The sequence below is a fragment of the Pieris napi genome, chromosome 1, assembly GCF_905475465.1.
Source record: "Pieris napi chromosome 1, ilPieNapi1.2, whole genome shotgun sequence".
Lineage (NCBI taxonomy): Eukaryota > Metazoa > Arthropoda > Insecta > Lepidoptera > Pieridae > Pieris > Pieris napi.
Window position 1 is genome coordinate 11,060,987 of NC_062234.1, and position 18,870 is coordinate 11,079,856.

At 31.5% G+C, this 18,870-nt stretch overlaps 2 protein-coding genes across 2 annotated transcripts; one reads left to right on the top strand and one right to left on the bottom strand.

Annotated features, from left to right (window-relative positions):
* Positions 1–544: 544 nt before the first annotated feature.
* Positions 545–7,749, bottom strand: LOC125055119. The gene is made up of 2 exons (XM_047657373.1): positions 7,626–7,749; positions 545–7,478 (listed from the first exon to the last, which is right to left on the bottom strand). Exon 2 carries the CDS (start codon positions 7,362–7,364, stop codon positions 915–917), a length of 6,450 nt encoding a protein of 2,149 aa, XP_047513329.1. The 5' UTR covers positions 7,365–7,478; positions 7,626–7,749; the 3' UTR covers positions 545–914.
* A 3,273-nt stretch (positions 7,750–11,022) lies between these two features.
* On the top strand, positions 11,023–18,513 carry LOC125050869 (cleft lip and palate transmembrane protein 1-like protein). Its single transcript, XM_047650936.1, has 9 exons — positions 11,023–11,426; positions 11,548–11,734; positions 11,933–12,069; positions 12,427–12,709; positions 13,230–13,418; positions 13,914–14,113; positions 14,861–15,112; positions 15,814–15,922; positions 16,939–18,513. The coding sequence occupies exons 1-8, from the start codon at positions 11,158–11,160 to the stop codon at positions 15,905–15,907; spliced, it is 1,611 nt and encodes a 536-aa protein (XP_047506892.1). The 5' UTR covers positions 11,023–11,157; the 3' UTR covers positions 15,908–15,922; positions 16,939–18,513.
* The last annotated feature ends 357 nt before the right edge of the window (positions 18,514–18,870 follow it).

The following is an 18,870-nucleotide window of genomic DNA, read 5'->3' on the forward strand; positions in this document are numbered from 1 at the left end:
ATAACAGTGATACAAAAGCATTCTTACATACAATTAATACTCATTATCATTTTTGTGAGTATTGGCTTTGGTTATATTATCAGAGCTAGAACCCATGACCGCGCACGGCACAGCCGGATTCAGCGGTGCTTCCATACGATATAAAAAATACCATCAAAACGATACATTATTATACCAACCTATCAAAAAACTCGTACATCACAATACAAATCGAATATTTTTGTACTTCACCCTTAATTACAGGTACCAACTAGTTCATTCAGAAATATACATATAATATATAATCTGTGCTTAGAAAATAGATGAGCAATATTTATTTATAAATAACTGTAATGATTTTCAGTTTTACATATTTACATATTTTTGGTTTAAATAAAAAAAACTCTTAAAACTATAAGCTACATAACTCTTTGTGTTGAATAATGATATTATTCTTGTATATTTGTAAATAGCTTGGAACATAAATAAGGAATGACATTATTATCACTATACTCTTAATAATTAGCTACAAGAATCCAGGAAAGATATATATATATAAGTTACATAACAAAATGTTCAACTAATTTTTTTTTAACTGTAACATTAATATAACAGTGCAAAATATATTTTATTAAAGGAATGTAAAATGGAAACAAGAACAATAAACTCTTATAATCATAACAAAATTACTACAGATCTGAAATTTTTATATAATTAACAATAATTAAAGTTATAATTACTACAATAATTTTCTTTTCTTTACTAAATCACACTAATAAATTTTGGCTTTCATTTGCAGGTCTACTAAAATATTGTAAACAAGGTAACTATATTATTTATACAAAATACTAAAAAAAGGAATGCTGCAAGATGGTGGGATATATTTGGAATATGTGGCATTGGACCAGTTTAGGAAATTGAACGATAATTACAAATCAGTAATTATGTTTCAATCTAATTGTATACTTTAAATTACCCGATGATGGATGGTCTAATGTGGGCTGAGAAATAACAAATTTTGCCGTGCATATAGATTTATACTTTTTTAACTTCTCTTCTAAAACAAATGTTTTCTTTCTATGACAATATATCGCTTTACGTTTATTTCTTTGAGCCATTCTGTCGATAAACTCATTTCTTTCAATAAATACCCAAGGTTGCCACTTTCTACCAGTTAGATCTGGATTGTATAGTTTTTTTTTTATTGATGTGCTGGCATAATGTGCCCCGTTTTCATGTTTCTTTATAAGTACTTTAGGAATGCTATGTTTCGTTTTTTTAAATTTATCTTTATGCATTTTGAATTGAATCTCATCAATACTTTTAAGCACATCCTCAAACTTCGGCTTCACTTTTTTACGAACAACATCCTGTCTCATAGTAGCTTTCTTATGATTGGATATTGTACTAAATAAAGGCTCACTTTTAGCTAACTTTAGTTCTTTTAATTTATTTAAACTATTCTGAGGTAAGGGTAATTTAACTTTAAGATCATGTGACTCAATTATAGGTGGTATATATTTCTGCGCTGCTTTTGTAATCAAAGGTCTATAGTTAGTATGGTAATCGTTCTTTTCAGTAAATTTGTACCGTAACTGCTGGACATTATCAGACACATTATTAATTTCTGATCGTCTCGAACCATTTACACTTGTAATTTTTAACAAAATACTTGAACATTTATCCTCTGATGTAGTTGACGACACTTCCGGTGAACTAGATGCGGAATATTTACAATCGTTACTTGCTAATGACGTGTTATTAATCAAATCACAAGATTCAATGCGTTTTTCATCACCATTGTATTTATTTAAGTCATCATTATCGACATTTATTCTTACTGAAGACTCGATATCTCGATCTTCCCCGTGTTCTAATATAATATCGTCATCATTTCTATAACTTCTATCTAATAGAATAGGGCTGATATTTGGATCAAGGATTTCCGAGTATCTATTTGGTGAAAGTAATACATCATTTTTATTGTCTAATGAATTTTGAGATTCAATGTCGACCAGCGTCTTGTTAACATTCATTTGTGGCATTTTGTATAACGTCTCAACTATTTGCATATCATTCATGCACATGTTTTCTCCATATATTTCTTTTATTCTAACAATATGGTCACTCTCATTATCTGTGCATACACTGTCATTGCTTGACAAATTTGAATTTTCAGGGGATATAGGGGCACTTATTGTAATATCTACAGCGACATCGTCGTTGAATATGTTCTCTCCATAGCTATCACCACCTAACCATTTTTCTTGGTTAAAATCATGCGTTAATGAACAGTCTACATTTAATTCAGTACTACCGAGAATGGAATCATTTTGAAGTTCTTTATGAACTTCATTAACATTAGCTTCTTCAGTTACTTGCAAGAATTCTGACGATTCTACATATTCAATATTGCTAGATTCACAATCTTCTTCTGCTATTATATATTCATTATCATTTATAAGAATTAAGAGGTTGTCATTATTACATATCGCAGAAATGGATTTTCTCCTATTATTTTGTATCACATCACAAACATCTTCTTCGTTTGCACGAGGCTCAATAAAATTCTCAAATATAAGCCTGCGTCGCTTATTTGATGAAACTTTATTAAAACTATCATCACTGTATAAATCAATAGCAGAATCTGATAAGGATCTTTTTAAATCAACTCGCTTCGGAAATATTACATTATTTTTTAACTTCTCTATAGGTGTTTCATTTAAATCGTGATCTCCATTATTCGATTCTATGTTTTCTCTATCGATGCTTCCTATGTTTTCTTCTTGAATACAATCAGGGCCAATATGATTTTTACTTTCGTTAATTAATATTTGGCTTGGATTAAAGAGTTTTTCTATTAAATCTTGAGACGGGTAATTTGGCGTGGAAGTGGAAATGGTATCGTTAATATTTCTTTCTATTTCTTCCACACACTTATCATAATTGTTGTTTTCAATTATCGATCTGTTATCGACGTTGGTAAAATATTTCTCATATTTAATGTCCTCAGTTTGTTTTTGAGATGATTTCACACAAAGTCCTGAACTAAAAATAAACAGTTTTTGCATCCAAGGCGAAAAATATGCTTTTCTAAAACATCTTTTATAAAAGGATTTCTTATATGTAGAAAAAGTGTGATTTCGAATGTGATGTTTGACTACGTCTTCTGACACTTCACTATTTCGCAAATCGTTATTAACGCATGGTGAAATTTCACTATTCAGTTCATTTTCATTTATCACCATTTCTTTGGGTGCCAATTCATTTAGACCATTATTACATGAGGATAAAGAACTATCATTATTGTGGTTTGAGGATGCATCTCTATCATCTGTCGGCATATTTGCTATTGATATTTCAGATGTATCCTCAATGGTTGAAAATAAATCATTTTGATTATTGGATTTTAAAGACTCTGATGGAAATTGTAGACCAGTTGTGCAAATAATATTATTTTTGCTTAAATTTTCTTGCATAATATCCTTTACTTCTTGGTCTTCTTTTTTTGCTTCAGAAGGATTTATAAATATTTGATTAACGCCAGTATCCATGTGTGCTATAGAGTCGGGCCAGGAATTTTCAAATTCGTTTGCTTCATCTTTATTACTTTTCTTAATATTTGAATCGTCCTTACTATTTGTGTTTGTATCTTCTTTAACTTGCAATTTGCAAACTTGGACAACGTTTAAATTATTTTCTATAATACTTGATTCAGAAATAATTTTTTCACTACGCATTGCCCTTTGTTTACATATATCGTTTTCATTATATTCACATAACTCCGACTCTGCATTTGAATTATCCAATTGCATAGCACATTGCGCACGTCTAGGTTCATTATTTACATTTTCATAATTAAGAGTCTTTTCTACAGAGTTTTTTTCAGGTGGATTTAAGTTTTCGATGTTTTTTGGATGAGCCGTATTTTCTTCGGGACAATAAGGGGATTCCATTTGGTAGAAAGCATTATCTATCACTTGACTTCTTTTATTTATACTATGAATAGATTCAACTTGGTTTTCACTGTTTTGATTTGCACTTACTTCATTTATATTAGAGTCTGTTGTTAAGTCGTTACTTAGCTTTTGTTTTGGCGTTTCGTTTGTTTTAATACTGCAATTTTTTTTACTATTCTGTATATAAACTAACTCTTTTCGTTTATCCATATTATTTTTATTACTGTTTGTTATGTTATCGTATTTAACGCTACTCCCACTCAAGGCTGCAATCACAATGTCATCTTTAAATATGTCTTCGTCTTTATGATTGGCCTTATCACATTCAAATTGAATCTCGTCTTCTAGACCAGCATGAGAACTGCAAGGTATCAAGCTTTCTATATCTGATAAGCTTTTATTATCATGAAGCATAGTGGTAACAATAGGTGTAGGATGGTCAATTTTAGGATTAGGATCTAATTCTGGTAATATAGTAGTATCTTCATAAATCAGCCCTAACGAAAATCCAGGTTCACTTTGTTTTTTTTCTGTTTTCGTATTATGATCGTTTTGTTCCAATCCGCTTAATTCCATTTCAACTTTCTTAGTCACTAAAGAAAGGGCACACATTTGTGTTTCGTTTTCGTCTTTTGTCGACATCTTGTCTGTTTTAAGATCAGCTTGTACAATAATATTTTCAGAATGTATACTAACTGCAGAACTCTGGTTTAACGTATTTAAACTAAAATCAATGGCGCTGCAACTCATATCCTTTAATATCGCATTATCCTGCATATCAGAATTCATATCAAATTTTTGGATTTGCTCCAATTTTTCTTGAAGGACTGTATCATTATATACTTCTTTTTTTCTCATGGTATCTGGATTCTTAATAATAACACTGTCTGTTCTAGACTCATTTGGCAACGAATCTGTAGTTTTAATTTTTCTATATTTACTTAATTTTGCTGTCTCTACACAATTAATTTCAGGTGTTTGAACACGTCTATCGTTAAAGTCTTTATCACTATCATTTTCGGATTTATACAAATTTTGTGCAGTAGTTGATTTTAAGTCTTCATTAGTTGTGCTTATTTTAAATCTGTTTGCATCAATAAATTGCTGATTGATTTCTGGAAAATTTAGTTCTATATCACTATCCAATCTGGGCAAAGAAGCTAAGCAAACACCTGAGTTACTCTCTAAATCTTGTAAACTATAATTATTATTTTTAATTAAATCATCATTTGAAATATAGGATGTATTCATTTTGCAGCTTGTTGTAGGTGAATTGACAGCAACAATGTCTGTTCTATTAGGAATAACTTTTGAATTTGAAACACCTGTATTTAAAACTTTGTCAATTGTTCTTTCACTAATTATATTATGCAAAGGAGTTGCTATTTCAACATTCATCATTTTTGGGCTACAAGGTTTTATTTCAAAATTGCACCCTACTTCTTTATGTATTACTGATTGGCTTATTTTAGCTTCTACATCTAATGGTGATAATGGACGGGGAATTAAGGGTGATTGCCTTGCTATTTTTGAAGATAACTGATATTCATGTGACATTGGTTTCTTGTTATAACGTATGGCAGGGGTTTCAACAAGCTGCTCATATTGATCAAGTAATTCAATACTGTTATAACCTTTAATATTTTCGGGTAGTTTTGATATTTTTTGTATATGTTCATATTTGGATAATTCTTCGTTTGGTATAGTCATACTACCAAGAATAATAAGTTGCTCTGGGTTACTTTCAGATTGGGTAGGTACAGCTTTTGCTGATGTGATAGCAGTATCGGAAACTTCATCCTCACCTTCATTCCACATTTGAAGAAACTGTCTGACATCAAGACCCTTTTTATCAGGGCTAGTGACAGAATTTGATCTTTGTTTTTGAGAGGTTCTTGACCCATTTCCATACAACATATCACTTTTTCTATAAATCTCATTTTGAGTTTTAAAATTTCCAGAATCAATACTCCTGCCACTTGCAGATGATGATTGGCTAACATAACCACAATCTTCTTGCAACCCCCCTATTGATGCATGCATTGCTTCAAGTCTAGAAAATGATTCTGCAGGTGATTTTGCCAAGGATGAAGAATAATGCAAATGATGTGGTAAAGGATATGAATTTGGGTAAGGTGACTCCATTGGTTTCACAGGCATATTATCTTTCCTATACACATGATGTTGAGGTATATGATGCATATTTATGCCGGGATGCATTGCTAATGTTTGCCTCTTAGGATCATTAAAGTATGTCATATTGTCAACAGAAGAATACATTTTGTTTCTAACATTTTCATAATCAACATATAGTTTGCTATTCACATCATAAGGTAATTTAGTAGCTGTTAATGTATTAGGTGACATATCTGGTGGGTAAGGATAAATTTTACTAGGTATACAGTTTCCTTGAACTGGTCCATAAGAATGAGAAATATATTGATTTTGATAGGGATTAAAATTTGGTTGACTTGGTCTTTGGTATGGATCTATAATTGGATCAGGTACTCTTCGTATTGGAACCTGTGGATACATGGGATATGGGTGAGACGGTAATGTTTTACTTATATCATACTTTTGTGGTGGGAATGACAGTTGTGGGTGATATGTATTTGGATAATTAGAAACATAATCATACCTGTGTTGTGTATACCGTTCTCTTGTACTAGGATAAGGTTTGAATCTCACACTTGCTTCATTATACAAACGATCTACGTGGCCTTGAGCAGGGTCTTCTTGTGGTGGCCGATGAAGTCTCTGCAATGGTCTTTGTCCTGGAAAGTTGGCTACCTCAGGATATTGATAGAACTCTGGGGCAAAGGGTCTTTGAGGCCGCGGTCCAACAGCACCAGACCAGCCATGTCGTTGCACAGTTAGATATGGTGAATTTGCCGCAGTTATCGGAACATCTGAGCTCCTAATACTTTTTTGGCTATTAACTATAGGATTAATCGAGTAAGGCACATCACAGTACTTAACTTCTAGTGGCATATCAGCTTTGGAATTTTTTAAAGCATTATCTTCAATACTCTTAGAAGAATGATAAGGCGGCACCATAATCCGCTGCATATTTTCTTGGAATGTCTGTCTGGGAGATATATTTCTCATTGACTGATAATCTGGTAACTTCTGAGGGATCTCTGCTTGTAGTTGGTAAACAGTATCTGAGCATGGCCATGGTTCAACTGAAGCTTTTTTGAGATATGCATCGCCAGCAGTGGGCGGGGGTTGCACTCTATCGGGCCCTATAATAGCACACGGCCGTGAGCCTTGCGCCTCCACTTTACCCAATGAGTTTGATTCGATATCTTGATATGACTTATTTCTATTACTAAGTAACGTAATGTTGTTTTCATCAAAGTTGGTGTTTCCATCGTTAATAGCAGATACAAGAGTAGAATCACTTCTTAAATCTTTAGCGTCCATGGTCACGTTTTTTCGCGTAGATATTGAACTGGGTTTTAAACATTTTTCTTTTTAACTTCTATTCACTTATGGTAATACAATCGTTTTGTTAAACCGTCCACAATAATGGTAATTCTGAAATATAAACAAATTGTTAAACATACTTGTAGGTTTATTGACAACTGTCAAAATAAAACACTGCCACATAAGCTTTACTATAAACATTAATTAGGAATGTCTATAATCTTGAGCAAAAATGTTTAAAATAGAGCAAATACATACCTATACGAAAACTTGAATGAAATATCAATATTATTTCCTTGGAGACACCGATTTATTACGTTCTTGCAGTTTGTCCCGTAAAGTCATGTGTTACCAGTTTTTTGTATCTGTTAATTTCGACAAAAATATTTTTCATATACATAAAAGTGTTACCCTTGTTAAAAATATATTAATAATATATTAATATATTAAATAATTTGCGTAGTTGGCTTGAAATTATAAAAAAATAATAAATATACAACGCTAAAATATCAAACGAAAGGACTACATTAAAGCATTTATACACGGCCCTAAAATCAGTTGCAATACTTATAGATATATTTTCTAAGGCCATACTAGTGCGTAAGAAGGAGATAAAACAATGTTTGTCATGTTTAAATTGAAGTAGGTAGGAAGTGCCAACCGCAACAGGCTCCCAAATAGGCTCAACAATACTTCTTTGAACAAGTATCGATACTTCATATCGATACTAATCTATATATATAAAAATGAAACCCGTTTTCCGTTGTCACGACATCACATGAAAACGGCTCGACGGATTTGTCTGATTTTTTTTTGTTGTGTTTGTAATTTTCAGGAGAAGGTTCTTATAAAATTAAAAAATTAAAAAATTGCGCGAAAAATTAGAAAATTCAAGAATACTTAACCACCATACAATTCGAACTTTTTGGTGTAACCTTATGGCGTTTGACATAACACAACATTGACAGAATGCGTGCTACAAATATCGTCAGAGGATGTAAGAAAAATGAATATCGTTCAAATTAAATGCTTCGATCGGAGTTATTATATTGATAATATAATAATATGCGAGCCAGAAAAACAAACAAAGAATGTTGTATAACATAAAGCATTAGAATAATAAACACTTTGTTTCTGAAATATTTTTTAATTCATTATACCAATTTGAAATCAATATTCATAGTTAAGACAGGACAACGTCTGTCGGGTCCGCTAGTTCTAATAAAAGAATTGTTACCTTACATGCTTTTATTGTTTTGCTTAATAAAATCACATAAGTTCAATGCAAATTTGTTAATATCATAAAAAACCTATACATATATTATGATTTATATTTAATGTAAAAGAGAGATTCCATAAAAATACAATATTTTGGTAGTTTGATTTTTAAATATAGAGGAGAGTGGTATATTATATAGATATGTCGGTTAAACATATCAATGTAAAACAATGCATTGATTAATTTCTTAGAAAATTCTAAATATGAGATGCTAGTTTTAAAAATATAAGACAATTATAAAATATTATTTTTAATTAAAGGTATAAGTATGTATTTAGGTGGTTGAGAGAGAATGTATGAAACATCATAAAGCATGCATTTGATCATCAATGATCTAACGATAACCGCCAATAACGAACAAGATTATATGCTGCCCCTTGCATTTACATACAAATCATTCAACGTTAGAGTGAGTACAACGAACTAACTACCTAGTGTAAATAGTTACATAATTTTTATACTTTTGGTCTTATTCTTAGGTTGTTGAGTTGACATTTGGTATTCCTTTTCTTTTCTTATCTTATTTTAATGTCAATCATAAATCTATTGACCTATTAGTTACCTATTAGAATCCTTTGGTTATGTAAGTGTAGATAGATCGTTAGATGTCTATCTACATACGTTTGCTGATCAATAGTTCGAGTATAAATTGCCTACAATAGCTTTTGTATACCACTGAGTAATCAGCACTGCTTGTATCATTTTGATATCTACTTATACACGCAGGTCAAAAAATTAATTTAATGTAGAATATTATTGACTACTATTAATATATTTATTCATTAGTTGGAGCCCCTTAGGGAAACTTAGATATTTAATATTGATTTTATTCGTAATTACGTCATATCGCTTGCCATATCATGTCCTGTACTTAGGGATGTGAATCAATCAATCGTAGTCGATTTTTCATCTGCCACCTTCCGACATTATGTCTGGTCTTTTATACTCGGACCTCGAACTATTAGGCATATACGATATACATCGATATTTACAATGCGATACATTGAATCCGATTCTTTGAAGATGTATTGATACACTCGATGCATTGATGTTTTTTGTAAAACTCAAGTTTGAATGGAACACTATAATTTAAAAGTAATATAAGTTTATTCAGCAGCACAAAATTACATACAATTAAAAAGACAACAAATATACTGCAATATGCTACTGAAAAGGCATACACTCAGCAATTATCAAATTTCACATAAAATCTATCAAAACGAGATTAAGTTAATTTCAATTTTGATTATTCTTAAACGATAATTTGTGTTTATAATTTCTATTGTTTATTTTTAATTAAAAAAACCATGAAAAATAAAATATTTAGGGTGTTTATTTTGAAATTAATTAAAAAATCGATTATTTAATAATCGATTTTTCATGCTAAAAAAATAATCGATTAATAAAAAATCGATTTTTTTTTTATGCAGAATGTCACATCCCTACCGGTAATCAATCTACTATATAAAAATAAGTCGGGTTTTCCTTCCTGACGCTATAACTCCAGAACGCACGAACCGATTTCCACGGTTTTTTTTTGCAGGTTTATTGCAAAGAAAATTCAGGAAAAACTTCAACAGAAAAGCGGGACCACCAAACGAAATGTTACATAAAACGAAGCCATCTGGTGGCGAAACGGAGTTTGCCGAGTTTGCTAGTTATGATATAAAACATCACTATAATAAACACGAATATGTGTTAAAAAAAAAAGGGTGCGTATACTTATGTACGCGCGTTATACTTCTTTGGCATTATTAAAAATAGTTTTTGATTGCATGCAAATAATTAATTAAAATTAAATAATCAAAGACTGGAAAAGGAGTCATTATAGTCAATAAAGTTCAGTTTACATTTGAATATTTAATTTATAATAATGAGTCTGTTTTTGTGACAGTGACGTCTGTACAGATACATCTAGTCATAGACAGATATTATGTATATACATACCTTTACCTCATATAAGTATGTACGTCAAACATTATAAATTTATTTTACCTTTGAGTAGTAAAAAATATCGATATACATATGTATATGAATTAAGATCGATATTTCAAGAAAAAATATCGGTCTAATCTATTATCTACTACTTTAAAAAGTATGAGTATGCTATAATATTTAAAAAAGAATTGTTTCTTCAGCCTAGTTTTTTTACAAAAACTCCATATGCACAAAAATCGTTTGATTTTAACAAATTTGTTCATATTATATACTTAATATCAATACGTTTTAAATGTCTACCAAATGGTCAACTTGGGCAAACACTACAACTGCTTTAAAGGGATGATCAAAACAATGGTACATGTCTGGTCTGTGCATTTAGCAGTCTATCATAAAGTGACCATAAACAACAAAATTTGTGATCATAAATTAAGAATAGAAAATTAATTAGAATTTAAAAAAATAAAAATTCTACAGCGAATTGAAATGAAAATTTATGTCCGGTTCTTATTTCTTAATGTTTTTATATTATTATAAACTTAAAGGTTTTAATTCATTAATACTGTACTTACAATGAAATACATTTCGTTTAGCTTAATTGTATCTTTATTTTTTGCTGGTTATGTTATCAATACAATATGGAATTTAGCTGAAATATTTATACCGCCTGAATGTAGTCGTGGCGAAAAATGTTTTACGTCTTATTTAGCTTCAAATCCTGTGCAGTGTCTAGTGTTATTTACTTCAGTTACCGAAAATCCTTATAGGGAGGGGATATCGGGTGCGTCAGTAAATAAAGTTCACACATCTTTAAAATTTGATTACCGCAAATCTTCAAAAATGTAAGTGATTTTAATTTATAACTGTACTAAATTATATCTATACTCTATTTTCTATACCTTAATTTAGTTATTACTTTATTATTAATTTATGTCTACAAAATATGTTTTGTTTACTTTGCAGGGTTGTGAATTTAAAAATACCTCGTCGTACTCGAAATAATGGATCTTTTTATATGCATGCTGTACTATTGGATGAAAAACGCCTTTATGACGATTTTATTGATATATTTAAGACGGAAGCTGTGCATACCTTGCCTCTTGTCACATTTATGGAACCTCAGGCAGAAATGTTCAATCTTCTACAGGCTGTGAGTCCTTTCTTAATGTCCTCTTATCTCCTCTTATTCTATTTTGTGCACTTAATTAATAAGTTAGTCTATAAATAAAATCAGTTAATTATTCTATTTTAACTAAAACATCGATCCTTATTTTCTATCTCCATTGCATGAGAACAATTTAACAAATAATCTTATATAAAACAGTGCAATTGGTCTTTTTCATAACAGAAAACAGAAACGAAAGCTCCACAGAAAAAAATTAAACCATATGCCCACATATCCACCGAGGCCCCACTGTCAATATTGACAGATAATTTAAACTTGCCCCCTAAAAAAATTCCTGGGGAATTATATGCCTATTTGAGGTAAGCTATCTATCACATTGACTATTTATGCATAAAATATTAAATAAATAATAATTAAATGGTGCAATATATCACTATTGATTTAAATTGCAATGTTCCGTGCAATTAAACTAGTGTCAGTAAAAAATATCTTGCTAAATATCCTTTGCTAGTTAAGTTGTTGTTTAATGGTTTTGGGAATACATATTTTTGTATCTTTTACTTGCCATTCTTTATAGCTTGACCTTTTGTGCTCTAATTCAAAACATATTTTACCATAGTTACCTTTGTGGTATATTCATTTAATAAACAAAAACTGGCCTCTAAAATTGGTTTAGTAAGTAAGATGTTTATTAATACTTCGTTTTATTCTTTAAGGATTAAACAAGGAAAATTTTTGCCAATAATCCAGCATAATGTTTTAAAATCACGTATATCCCATTTACAATTACTAAATAGCAGTAGTTCAGAAGTGAATGTGACAGTAGATGTGGCACCAACATCATATGGTGTGTTAAGATTGGCATTGCATGTAAAATTGGCACTAGAACAACTCCAGATGCTTGGCTTCAGTGAGAAGGATGTGGACGATGTTAAAGGAATATTTGCTGACACAAATTTGTATCTTCTATCTGCAACTGTTCTAATTGCAAGTTGTCATGTAAGTATACTAACAAAAATAATGTCTAAGATATATTCTATAAAATTCTCTTGTAATTTTCTTAGCTTTTCATAAAATAATCTTTTATACTTTGACTATAGATTTAAAGAAAATTATGTATTTCTTTAATTTAATTTGACCAACTTAAGATTGTAATTCTTAAGCGGGCTATAGACGGACCGCATGTTGCAGTCAAGACCGACTGCAATATGCGGTTTGCTCAGGAACTGCTCGAGCGGTCAGTGTATTGCGAATATGAATTTAGTATGGAAACTGCAGATCGCCGTGCGGCGACCGCTTACAGCAGTCGATATCGGCTGCAACATGCGGTCCGTCAATGGCCCGCTTTAGTCATGTTTTTCTAGATTGAGTTAGTAATATATAAATAACTAAATAAAATTAATAATTGTCCATTTGAGAGATAGTTAATTCTAAGCCTTTAGCCTTTGATAATTGTTAATAATTTTCAATTGATCATTTTTACCGAAACGTATACATAATATATCGTGTAAATTTCCAGCTGCTGTTTGATTTCTTGGCGTTCAAGAATGACGTGTCGTTCTGGCGTAGTAAGCGGTCTTTAGCCGGACTGTCGCCTCGCACTGTATTGTGGCGGGCATTCTCGCAATTCGTCATCTTCTTTTATCTGATTGATGAACAGACGTCTTTACTGGTTCTAGTGCCGGCCGGTGTTAGTGCTGTTATTGAGGTATGTTTTTATTTAACTACGCCAAGTTTTTAAACTTCCTGCTTGCTTATTTCACCAATAATAAATAAATATCGTTTAATAAATATCTAAATGTTACATAATGGTATTGCTGAAGATAAATATTAAAAATCTCAACCAAGGCCGATAATTTCCTGTATCTGTTTTACTGATATTTTTTTAATTAATCATTAATATAACTTTTTACTTCAGAGTTGAAACCATTTTTAAATATATATAATATGTAATAGACATACTTAGATATAAAAATAGACATACTTATATATATATATTAAAGTGATTATAACTAAATATTTTGGTTAATGTTATTTTTTTTATATCTAAAACTACGTCTTCTAATAAAAATAATAAATGTAAGAAACAAATCAAGCATGAATCAGAAATTTCGTATTTGTCAAAAGATTTCTCGTAAACGAAAATTCATATCAAGATCATCAAGTTCAGGTGTATTTTCTAAATCACTTACATTTGTCTCAGTTGTGGAAAGCCAGCAAAGTTCTGCACGTGCGCGTGTCCGTATCAGGCGGGCGCGTGCGCGTGTGGCGCGAAGCGGGTGACGCTGGCGAACAGCAAACGGCACGAGCAGATGCAGAGGCCATGCGGTACCTTGCCCTCGTGCTGTATCCACTCTGTGCCGCTGGGGCCATTTACTCGCTGCTATACGAGCCACATAGGAGGTACAGTATCTCATTACAATCAACATTTCACAGAGAGAATATTTGAGTTAACAAATAATGACGATAATTAACCCCTTTTCGCGTGATTCACGTGCTATACCAGATTTTTTTATTTGTACCACAAAATTAGGACAACACATGATACATATTGACGTACGTTCAAAAAAATATGAAAAGCGGTGCCGTCCCTAAAACATGCGGATACGAACAGTATTAATACAAACAACAATAAAATAAAATAAAAAACTATAAAAAGAGTAAAGCCAGCCGCAGACACACTCTTCAGTATTATAATATATTTATTTAATTTAATTTATAAAATATTATTATAATAGCATAGCATTTATTTACTTGTTGTATGTGAGTGATTAATATACAGTAAAAATAATAACCTCGATTAGTTACGGCTAAGACTTTATATCTGAGCACTAAAGTTAAACCCCGAGTGATTCAGTATTTTTGGCTAAATTAAGGTGTATTTAAAAAAAATTTGTTCAAGGGGAATTTATATTTGTATATATTATATTTATATATTATATTTATATTATATTGATAAGTGATTTTTAACAATTGTAGTTAGCAATAATGTTTTATTTTATATTTTCTTCTCTGTTTTGGAATGTTGTCTCTTAATATCAAGTTTTGACTTTTGTATTAAATTAGTTTCGGATTTTCGCACTTCTGATTTCTTTTATCAGGAAGAGATTGAATAAGCCGTTAGTACAATTCATAAATTGTTTTTAACAGCTGGTACTCATGGGCGCTGCATAGCGTTGTAAATGGCGTGTACGCATTTGGGTTCATACTGATGCTACCGCAGCTCTTCGTGAATTATCGGCTGCGGTCGGTCGCGGCACTCCCCTGGCGTGCCTTCATGTATAAAGCTTTCAACACCTTCATTGACGACGTTTTCGCCTTCATCATCACGATGCCCACGGCACACCGCGTGGCTTGCTTCCGCGATGACATCGTGTTTCTCATATATCTATACCAAAGATGGTAAGTATCGCTATATTTCATTTTATTTTAATGTTAGAACTAAGTGTAAAAAAATATTTTATAAGCTGTTCCTGAGATAAGCACATAGGTACAATTTCACAAAACCTTTTCAGGTTTATAATCTAATATATAAAATTCTCGTGTCGCAATGTTTGTAGTTAAACTCCTCCGAAACGGCTTGACCGATTCTCATGAAATTTTGTGTGCATATTGGGTATGTTTGAGAATCGGACAACATCTATTTACATCCCCCTAAATTATTTTTTTAAATTTTAGATAAAAATAAAATTATGATACAGCATTAAAAAATACATACAACCCCTAATTTTCACCCCTCTACGATCAACCCCTATAATTTATTATAAATGATATACATGGCAAAACGACGTTTGCCGGATCACCTAATATTAGTATAGATTTCGAAATTGTATGGCATTAATTATGAATGTGAATTTCTAACTTTAACTCACGTCTGAATATGGATAGACACACTTTTGCGTTTTACGAATCGTGTGATAACCCTTCTTTACGCTTCTTTGATAACTGACCAAATTGGATCAGAAATAGAGTCTATAAATTAGGTACTACTTAAATCATCCATGATAGTTACTTTTTTAAACCCGTAGGCTTATTAAAAAAAAATATTGTAAAAATAACGTTTTATTTATAACAACGTAAATAAATCTATTTTTTAATTATAGGTTGTACCCTGTTGACAAATCGCGTACTGATAGTGCCCTCAGTATGGACGAGAACCCTGATGAGTTGGAACCTGCAAAGGAGAAGGCTGACTAAGGTTTTTACTAACAGGTAAAAAGTAGTGAAGTTACATAAATTTGTATATTTAATATTTTATTTGTTAGCCTAAATTCTCATACTCGAGTATCCTATTCCAACAATATCAAATACAAACTAGTCGCCTCCTTTTTTGAAATCGGTATAAAACACATAAAACTATGCCATAATTGCCCTTCTTTTTGTGGTGCCTCTACGATTACTGAAGGTCCGCAGTGAATCTCCGAAATGTGTTCTTGTTCATTGCCAATTTAAAAAGCCATACAGCTGTTGCATTGCAACTTGTCCCCCGTTCAGTCTAGAATGTTCTGTAATATTAAGGTATTTTGAGCCTACCAATTTTGCCCGTTATGGTCTACAGAAGTCTGATGTAATCAACATATAACACTTCTCTACATGATGGTATAGACAAATAGGTTTAGGGTTTGAATTTGGTTGAAATTTTAAACCGAAAGACGGTAAATGCTTTTCGTTAACTAAATGGTCAATTTACAATTAATAAATCAAAAACGCACCGTTTCGTCTTTAGTTTTAGAAAGTTTCCTGAATAGTTTACTTGCCTTGCTCAAAATATACTTGCTACACAGTTTGTACTAAACAAAGTTGGTTCAAAGGCCCTTTTAAAGATTCATAATTTTGGTTTCCTCATGTTGTTTGCATTTACCTGGCTCCTCAATACGAATTATTTTTTCTTGAATATTCTATTGCTCTTAAAAGTAGTTACAAGGGTATAGGATTCCCCTTTCGAGGTAAAGGCCTGGTCCAATAAGGACCAATTTTCCCTCGATTGAGCATCCCGAAACCAGTAAACCCGCTATCTTTTTGATTTTATCGTCCCATCTAGCGTAAGGCGGCCTCCCTGGCCTCCTCTCCCTACTTTCTCCTCCACCTCTTTTAACTTCTATTCCTTGAGACCCTACCTATACCTGATTATATTATACTGTCTCCAGTGTTATTTGGTTTATTTATGACCGAATCACAAATGCTATTTTATAAATTAAATAACATTTCATTACGTTTTTGCGTTTTAGGCACGTTTCATGATCAACATGATGGGTCCGGAGGTAGAGCACAAAAACTGACAAACGATCGCAGACGCAGAACGCAGATTGGAGCTATTTGCACAATAGTCGTATAAAACCTTAACTAAATTTGTGCTATTATTTCAATCGCATTTTTTACAACATAATATCCTCGGAAGTCATCACGCCGTCTAAAGGCAAAATCTGGAATTGCTGTTAATAACGCTTTTACGAATTTATTTTAATGTATTTGTACGTGACTGCATTTATTATGCGTATGTTGTTAAACATCTATGTTGCTCAAAAATGTCTTAAATATATATAATAATTGTCAATAAGCTTAGCCTCTATTTAAGGAAGTTTTTGGTCTTAAAAGATATTTTGCGACAGGTGTGCTCTGGATTTATATAGAAATGGTCCCTGTTCAAGCATCAATTCCATACTGGGTTAACTGACCGTCATTTGTCTTTTTACAGGATGATATTTTTTATGTAGTAAAATACACTAACACAAAGATAAAAAGACGCTATTACAATTCACCTACAATTTTAATAATTCTATTAGACGTAATTTTATTCGAATAGAGTGGTATAGTCTCAATTATCACGTCGATTCGATGTTTTAGACTATATAAATATTTTTATATTATTTTTATATGTATTTTAGCATTTATTTTGTTGATAGCAAATGGATTGAACGAATATTGCCGTTGAAGTAAGTGCACAAAACTATTCATTGTAAACTATCGAAGTGAAACCGTCAAATTGTGAAACGGAACGCACCTCGCGCCCTGATTGGTTGAACGTCAAATGCCCCGCGCCACCATATTTGTTTGTTAATTCGTTTGTTGTCGAATGTATGCCGTTCAACCAATCAGCGCGCGAGGTTTTTTTTTAAAATCACAAAGTTAGGTTAACAGTTTAATAAAACTACTTGCTTAACAGGCGCTATAGGCGTAGCTTGTTTTAACATCTGTCCAGCTACTATCTTTTTCAATAAAGCTTGGGATCGCGTTTTGAAAACTTATCGGGAGTTTTAGGGTAACCTGGTAACTAAATGCGACCGCGATCATTGTATGTTCTTTTCACTAACATCGAAGTAGGTATCTACTAGAAACTAGGTACTAAGCAAGTACGGATTTATCGTTATGTATGTATTTCTTATGTATATGTACATTATAAAAAACTTTGCGTCTGACCTGGTTCGTCGTGAATACCACTAGTACCAAATGCATTATTTATTGTTCATCTAAAGAGAGGCTTGCGTTTTAAGGCTACATGTAATACTAGAGGCTGATTAAATTTTATTTATATATTCGTCTTGTGAGAAAAATTATTATAGAGTTTGCCGTAGCTTAATTTTGTCATGTTTTGTTTTAGTTGAAAAATTTGTTTATAAGGTATTTTTAGCACATCAACATTCCTGTTTGTTTATTTTTAAGTAGCTAATTATATTATTCATTTACTTTGACAAATGTTCGTCATGGTTCTTGTATTTTTATTATTATTTTCTAGCCTGTAAATTATGGAGGCTAAATATACAAATGAATTATAAATGTTTGAAATAAATGCGATACATCAGCGATACTTCTTTCATTTATTCGGTATTGAACTTGATCTTTGAAGACGTCATGATAAAATTGAACGCTGGTAAAATATTATGTAATGGAAGTGCGATAAGTGTAAAAAGTGATACTTTACCGATTTCTAAGACATTACGCGCTACTATTTATACAATGTCAGGTACAATTAGACGATGTTTGCTGATATAATTTAAAAAAATTAAAATGAAAATAAGTATTTGAAACAATTCCAATTAAAACGATTACAAACTGCCTTTATTTTTAGTTAACCATTCTCTATGTCTCAGTTCTCAAACCGACATTACTTAGTAAAGGTTTATGTAGTCCTTAATTTGATAAATTTCATAGAAGTCGTAGTC